Genomic DNA, 7,746 nt, shown 5'->3' on the forward strand with positions numbered 1-7,746 from the left:
TTTTAAAACCTTAAAATGCTTAGATGCTTTGCTAAACCACATTCTTATTTTCAGGGAATACTTCTCAGAACGAAATGGCATACCATGGATCAGCATGTACGTGCAAGGGTTTGCTGACATTCCAATAAGTTGGAACACCAGACCACATGTTTTCTACACAGATGGAGACAACAGTTACACAGTCATTCTAAAGCCTGTGAACACTTATAAGTTGGTCTCTCATATCAGTAATAACAAAATGATAAAATAAATATCGTCAAAAAACCATGTTTATGGTATTTTTAATTTTTGGACCTAGCTCATACAGTTTTGACTTGTTTGAGTGTATTTTGAGTTTAGGGAGTAACTCATTAAAATATATGAACTTAAGTCTTCATTAACAATATAATTAAATTAACAAAATACAAATCAGTTTAAATTATAAGCTTATGAATTTACAGATGAGTATATGAAAGTTCACTTCTTCTTCTTGGCATTGGGATTCCTCCTCATCCAATGTTTTACATCCTGATTTCCTCGAATGCCAAGCATTGCAGATTTTGAAGTAGTGTCACGCATAGCAAAAGGTGAGTACCCTGTTCAACATTAATGTTGTAAATAATAATCAGAAAATCTTAACTCCAATTAATAGTACAGTATAAATATCTCACCTGGAATGTAATCAACATCTAGTATGTTTGTCTTGGTACGAGCTATGCGGGATGGCCTTTGATCAGGCATTGGTTGGTCAGCAAAGATTATTGGATTGTTTGCATGTTTCCCCCCTTGCCAAGTAGGAATTGAACTCTGCAAGAGGAAAAAAGAAAATCACTACTAAAACCATATTGGTAAACGAACCAAGATGAAAAATTGATGCATCCAAAGATGAGATTACCCCTTTTCCTTTGGTTGTAAGAGGTTTCTTCAAATTTATATGTATTTTTTGAGAACCATCTGGTTCAACAGATACTGCCACACGCTTAAGCGTTTTATGACCACAGTGGGGACAAAATGCTTTAGTCATGATACTAGTTGTCTTAAAGCAAGCATAGCACCGAAGGATAAAAGTACGTAGTTGTTTTATGACAAACCCATCGACTGATGACACATGTAGACCAATTTGCTTCAACACGTTCTAAAAGAGAGGAACAGCATAAAGTTGATCTTACAAAATAGTAGGAAACTACTAACAAAAACATATTCAAGTTTTCTGACTACAAACCTGCATGGCAAAATCAGTTGTTATACAGGCAACTGTTACATCTTTTTCCTCCTCAAACTGGGCATTCATCTGCTTCTTGGCTTGGTTAATGTTGTTAGGAGTGATCCATCCACCTTCATCGCTATCATCATCACAATTATCGGAGTTTTCCTCATCTTCCTCTTCACTTTCAATAGCTTCCTCTTCACTGCTGTTGTTGGTTTGTAATGGGGATGAAGTATTTTCTACTTTAACAAGCACTGTTGTTGGGTCTATATCCTCTACAACCTGTTGCTCATTTAGTTCATTTTTTTCATCATTTTCATTGTCAATACAGCTATTATCTTCCTCCTCATCCTCTTCATCATCATATACTGCAATGTTTTCTGGAACAGTTGTCGAATCTGCAGCATTGGTCTTCTCAACTTCACTGGAACTATCTTTGCAGTCCAAACCAGAAAGCTTTTCACTCAGAGTACATGTAGATTCTTCATCACCTTCAATGTTTTCACCATCCATTCCCTAAACAAAAACAAAAAAATCAGTTTTAAAAGGTAGAAACATGATACAGAAATGTTTGAAGGACCCAAACCAACATGTACCTTGGAAGGAATATAAAATCCAGCAACGTCTTTGGGATCAACGACGGGTCGGTTTTGGAATGTAATTGTGCGCTGTGCCTCAGGTGCTTTCTTTAGGTGGTCAGTACCCACTTTCTCCTTTTCGAGTTGGTATGTCAGAGCTATGACCTTTATATCAGTAGCTGACAAACTTGGATAGTCTCCCGTTTTCTTTGCAAACTCGGTGACTGCATAAACAATGAAGAGAAAATTTTGAAAAATAGGATCAAATTTAGCTGAAATTTAAATGCAATGGTTTAATTGCGAAACATACCAAATTGCACATTTTCAGGAAACACTTCCTTGACTTGAAGCTCAAAAGGTAGAACTACAAGTCGACGGAGTTGTCTGCTGTTTGTCACTTCATTAACTACCTCCTGACATGTGACAACATTCTCACCAAGATCCTGTATGGAATGTCAAACTTTATCAATAGAAAAACATCTCAATTCAATTCATCATGAAATGTAGATCGACGTAAGGTAAATCAGAACGTATAACCTAAACATAACCTTAACGTCCACCATACACTACGAAGCCAAATAACTCATATTGTAAAATTTTACCTGAATCGAAGCGTTTTTCAGAAAAGCACCGGTGTCAACGACCAAATACTCAATCTTTTTCCTCTCCATGTCGGCATTCACTCAAACCTGCTCGACCTTTGCTGTAAAACCACGTTGTCTCAGTGTGTTTTCCCAGCCCAAGCAGCCGACTAATGGTGGTCGCACGCGTCACGGTATTGCAAGGCCGCGACGGCGACGAGGAGGAATATCGTCTGTTTTCCTGTTCGTTCCAAACCCCAGGCCACAGAAGAGCGGTTAGTGTTTTGTGTCTAGTCTTTCCTCGTTACAGTTATTGTCAGGTTTGTTTGATATTTAAGATAGGAAAACTTCAAATAAAATTTCCAGTACTTGAAGTTTGCAGCGAGGGTGCATCACTGAGTCATTTCTAGAGGTACTTTAAGATAAGGGCGTCCGCCAACCTAGATAAACTGTGAACTCTAGCAAGTCGACACGCCCTTTGCTGTTGTAATTAGAACGTTTTAAGCAATGGGCAGTTACTGGTTACCAACTAGTATCAATGGCTTCCTGGGAGACATCAAGGACGTGAGTAACATTCAAACTTTTACTGATATTATGTTTATTTATTGATTAAACGACCAGTCTAAAAGTGGTGTATGAATCTCTTTTCAGGCTTCGCTTTTGCACTTTGTCTTGGAGGGTTTCCTGGTGGCATGGCTGATCTGGTTCATCTTCCGGAAAAGTTATAAATCTCACCACAGACATTCCTTGTCAAAAGAGGTAAATAGTTTTATCCATGTTTTATTTTAGTCGCTCCTGTACACACAGCTACATACTTTTTCGTCCTCCTAGGAGGAGGATAAAATTATATCTGAGTGGACACCAGAACCACTCGTGAAGAGTACTCCGCAAGATCACCCTGCCTTGAAGCCTCATGTTGTAACGGGAAAGGTAAAATTACTATTGCAATACTGCAAATCTTTTTGGTTAAATTTCACTGCAAAATTTAAACATAGTTTATCTGCAATATATTTCTTTGAACTTATAGGCAGGCCATTATATTGATGTTGATGGAAAGCCGTGCTTGAATCTTGCTACACACAATTATTTAAGTTTTGTAGACAAACCTCAGGTTGAAGAATGTGCAATTCAAAGTATACGCAAGTATGGAGTTGGATCTTGTGGCCCCCGTGGTTTCTATGGAACTGTTGGTGAGTTTACCATCAATTTTGTGAAGGAAATTTAAAACAGTTAAGCTACATGTTTAAATTTGATTGTGTCACGAACTTCATCATGCTAATCTGTGAATCTATTTGTATGCAGATGTACATTTGGAACTAGAAGAAAAATTGGCAAAGTTTATGGGAATGGAAGAAGCTTGTGTTTATGCTTATGGATTTTCCACTGTTGCAAGTGCCATACCAGCATATGCTAAGCGCAACGACATAATTTTTGTGTAAGTTTTAATTAAAGACAGTCCCAAAGACCTTTTTTTTTTTTTTTTTTTTTTTTTTTTTTTTGACAAGTTTGACCTGTTTTGTTTGTCTTCCTAGTGATGAGCAGGTGAACTTTGCAATTCAGAAAGGCTTGGATGCATCCAGGAGTAGGATTTGCTATTTTAAACACAATGATGTAGAAGATTTGGAGAAATTGATGCTGGAATTTGAAGCTGAAGCAGGAAAGGTAATGCAAAGTGGATTAGGAAAACCTTCGCTTTAAATTTTTACAGGAATAGTAATATTTTTTATGAGTAATGAGTTAATAATAATAATTCCCGTCTTTTTGTTAAATTCAGAATCCCCGAAAGGCTAAGGTCACGAGGCGATTCTTGGTTATTGAAGGAATATATATGAACACTGGGAAAATCTGTCCTCTACCTGCACTCCTGGAATTAGCACACCGCTTTAAGTGCCGTACTATTCTTGATGAAAATGTGTCATTTGGCACTTTAGGTGAAACTGGCCGAGGTGTCACAGAGTTCTACAATATCAATGTAAGATATTCTTTTCCATCCCTAAAATTTCCTTGCCTTTCATGTGCCTTCTGCTTTGTAACCCCTGTTATTTATAATTTGCAGAGAGCAGATGTTGATCTGATTGTTGGTAGCATGGAATGGGCACTTGGTTCCATTGGTGGATTTTGTGTGGGCTCTTCTTTCATTGTTGAACATCAGCGTTTGTCAGGACTTGGTATGCCTCTTTGTTCTCGTGAAAAATTCATTTTATAAGCTATGTATGGTGAAACTGAAACTATGATTCCTTCTGAATGTTTCAGGATACTGTTTCTCTGCATCCCTCCCTCCGTTGCTTACTTCAGCTGCCATGGCATCTCTGGAAGAAATAGAAAAAAATCCTGAACTCATTACTGTTCTTCACAAACAGTGTCAGCTTGTCCATGATGCTTTGGCAAACTTATCAGAATTTGGTTATAGTATGTCTGGTGATATTCAAAGTCCAGTGAAACATCTGTACCTGACCAACCCACCTCAGGATGCTGAGAAACATCGCTCACTTCTGCATAGTATATCTCAATATGTAAGACAGTCTTCAGAAATGCATTGGTAAAGTCTAGTTTGTTTTGTATCTAAATGGTTTCTTGTCTTATATTTTAGTGTATCAAGAATGGAGTTGCCATTATACCAGCATCATACTTGGATCACATGGAAGCTCGTCCTCGTACTCCTTCTCTTCGTATCACTGTAAATGTTGATCTTACCCCAGCTGAAGTAGAAGCTGCCTCGAAAGTCTTGCAACAGGCTTCTTCTGAATTCTCTTTGTCTTAAAATGATATGTCATTTTAACTACTGCCTCACCAATGGAATGTTCTGCAATTCTTAATAGTACTCAGATCAAACAGTGTGTGAACCCAGATGTGAGTTAAGTTGTCACTTTGCATCTAGTATATGAAAATTTTATGTTGTCCTCTGGCATTGAGTGTTACTTCCATTATAATATATATATATAATTGTATCAACTATCTTGAAATTGCATGTCACCTCACATGTGTGAACACCAATTTCAACAATTCACTCCATATATTTTACTCTTGCGCTCAGGTCTGTATTTTAACATATTATATAGCCGATATTCTACACATGTTGCATTTATGGTGAAATAAGTTACCTTTTTTACCCTAAACTTGTCTTATTCTGTTGGTTTGGTATCACCGTGTTCTTTGAACACCTAATAGATGCTTAACTTAATGTATCCTGTACTCAAATTGAATGTCAAAGTTCTGTGTGCTTTTTTTAAATTTTTTGATGAAGGCAGATCTGTTTTATAGTGATTTTGTATTGCTGCCCTTGTCATATTTCCTCAAGTAATTCCTGTGTGTTTTAAAATTAAATCACTCCGTCTAGCATGTATGGGTCCAAGTTCCATTTAGTTTTATAAAAGAAACACACAGAATATGTCCATTAACTTCCTCTGGTTCTGTGATTTAGATATAGTAAGAGAGGAACAGCATTTCAACTGTTAGTATTTTTCACTGATATTTTGCTTGTAATGCAGTTGCCTGGTTGAGGGAATGTGTACTGGTGTCTATGTTGTGTTGAAGAAACATGGTAGTTTCAAAAACCTATTTTGTTAGTGTGCACAGACACAGTTCTAGATTTTCTCAGTATTTTTTCTACTTATTACTATTAAGAGCACAATCCTGTGGCCTTATCGGACTTTCTTTTTTGATATATTGAATCAATTTTGTAAAGTGTTATCGTGAAAACTCACTCATGAAATACACATTTTGACACATTACCGGTGTATGTTCTCTCCACTCACCACGCCACGCCACCCCCGACAATCGGAGTTGTTTGGGTAGATGGATTTGAATTGGCTGGCAATTGACGTGGAAAGCGCGTGAGAACAACTAATAATAGCTTTGGTGCAGAATCTTCTGTTTCTCAATATCCACAATGCAGGTATTGATAGCAAGATTTAATTTTGAAACTTCCTTGACTCATGCTAAACTAAGATTATTGAAGTCCATAGATAAGTTTTATTGTATACTGTATATTTAATCTGTATTTCTATTCTTCTTAGATGATTCCCATCAAAAGAAGAAGAGCAAGAGTCTGTTGTCCTTATAAGATGGGATAGGAATAGGATTTCATATTTTAAAGCACAAATTCAATTGATGTAGATGTTTATTTTTCCTTTGGAGATTGATGATGAGGATGATCCCTCTGTACTGAGGGCAAACTTCCATCGTCAGACTACAATGCTTGGATCGTTTTACACGGTGAGTACAATTTCATGTAAAGAACGGTCACAATTTTGCTTAGAATGGCACTATTTATTTTCATCAAGTCTTAGAATTCAATATTTGTGTTTAAATCTCTGAGCATTAAACTAATCTTTACATATTAAGCTCCTTTAAAATTTCTACTATGTAGTTCTGATTTTGAGGTCATAAAGATGTACCAATTCACTTACTTTTCTTATATCGCTCAGGCTCAGGTCCACTGTCCATCCCATTTTCAATATTGGCTGGGCTCTGGGCCATTCCCAACGAGAATCGACTGCAAGCAGACCCATGAAGGATGCTGGAACAAGGAGAAGGAAAACTGTAAGTGCGAGCCATCGTATGAATAAACCTTTTATTGTCTGTTATGAATCAAATGTTGTGAAGTAAACTCAGTCAAACCCCATACCCTAAGAAGAGAGCCAGAGCAAAGCGTTTCTCTTCAGCTCAGGCCCACTCTCTAGCCCACTATCAATATGGAATTGAAGGTGAAACCCACCCACATTCAAATGCTGCTTGCAGATGAAAGCTCTAAAAAGCTTACGGCTTGAGACATCTCTAATCCGAGGCTTCTACCATGTGGTATGCTTTTAGCGAGCTGTACATAATGCTCTTGTAATCTAATTTTGTGTTTTAGAGCCTTGATGAGAAGTGAGGAGACGGGAGGCTTCAATGAGGAAGAAAAGCTACTTGATTCTTTGCAACAACTATCCGACAGAGACCCAACATCTACAATTCACTTGGTTCAAAATGACAACGGCTTGTTGGAATTCCTCCTCTCGCAAACATCTTCAAAGAAGAAAACCACATGGCAGTACCCTACATTGGTGATAGTGGACACTACTTGCAAGGTAAATGAGAATCAAATGCCAGTGGTAGTGTTTATGGTTTAGAGCTGTCTAATGGAGAGTGTGCTGTGGCGGCCGGCATGGTCCATGAGGAGGTCCATGTGTTGGGGGCGGTACTATGGGCCCGACCGCCACAAACTTGGTACCGACGGACTCGGCAATGTGCAGGCTAATTGATCCGATTGTTCACATTGAACACGACTTACTTTTGAGGGGTCAGCAGGGCAGAGGCGCGGAACGTGGAACATGGGTGGCGTCGTGCAAAGGCTGGCTCCGGGAAGCGTCCTCGTCAGCTCGCCCAGCAGGCCGGGAGCGCAGCGATCCACTCACCAACA

General features: G+C 38.3%; 4 protein-coding genes across 4 annotated transcripts in view; 3 read left to right on the forward strand and 1 right to left on the reverse strand.

Annotated features, from left to right (window-relative positions):
* LOC113201906 (ribonuclease P protein subunit p40) overlaps positions 1-267 on the forward strand; it is a 20,397-nt gene extending 20,130 nt beyond the window's left edge. The window contains exon 7 of the mRNA XM_052266740.1: positions 55-267. Within this exon, the coding sequence (XP_052122700.1) occupies positions 55-250 (196 nt within the window). The 3' untranslated portion in view covers positions 251-267. The remainder of the gene's footprint in view (positions 1-54) is intronic.
* A 98-nt stretch (positions 268-365) lies between these two features.
* LOC113201887 (RNA-binding protein NOB1) lies at positions 366-2,516 on the reverse strand. Its single transcript, XM_026415851.2, has 7 exons — positions 2,367-2,516; positions 2,075-2,207; positions 1,783-1,988; positions 1,202-1,702; positions 875-1,114; positions 651-786; positions 366-575 (listed from the first exon to the last, which is right to left on the reverse strand). Exons 1-7 carry the CDS (start codon positions 2,433-2,435, stop codon positions 457-459), a joined length of 1,404 nt encoding a protein of 467 aa, XP_026271636.1. The 5' UTR covers positions 2,436-2,516; the 3' UTR covers positions 366-456.
* On the forward strand, positions 2,504-6,076 carry LOC113201886 (serine palmitoyltransferase 1). The gene is made up of 11 exons (XM_052266747.1): positions 2,504-2,620; positions 2,721-2,909; positions 2,997-3,104; positions 3,177-3,275; positions 3,373-3,535; positions 3,648-3,780; positions 3,878-4,007; positions 4,120-4,317; positions 4,402-4,513; positions 4,599-4,858; positions 4,936-6,076. The coding sequence occupies exons 2-11, from the start codon at positions 2,853-2,855 to the stop codon at positions 5,104-5,106; spliced, it is 1,431 nt and encodes a 476-aa protein (XP_052122707.1). The 5' UTR covers positions 2,504-2,620; positions 2,721-2,852; the 3' UTR covers positions 5,107-6,076.
* A 664-nt stretch (positions 6,077-6,740) lies between these two features.
* Positions 6,741-7,746, forward strand: part of LOC127749283 (uncharacterized) — a 1,902-nt gene continuing 896 nt past the window's right edge. Inside the window, exons 1-2 of the mRNA XM_052266784.1 lie at positions 6,741-6,887; positions 7,201-7,414. Of these exons, the coding sequence (XP_052122744.1) occupies positions 6,862-6,887; positions 7,201-7,414 (240 nt within the window). The 5' untranslated portion in view covers positions 6,741-6,861. The remainder of the gene's footprint in view (positions 6,888-7,200; positions 7,415-7,746) is intronic.

This window comes from Frankliniella occidentalis, unplaced genomic scaffold (genome assembly GCF_000697945.3).
Source record: "Frankliniella occidentalis isolate FOCC.00 unplaced genomic scaffold, Focc_3.1 Scaffold3, whole genome shotgun sequence".
NCBI classification, from domain to species: domain Eukaryota; kingdom Metazoa; phylum Arthropoda; class Insecta; order Thysanoptera; family Thripidae; genus Frankliniella; species Frankliniella occidentalis.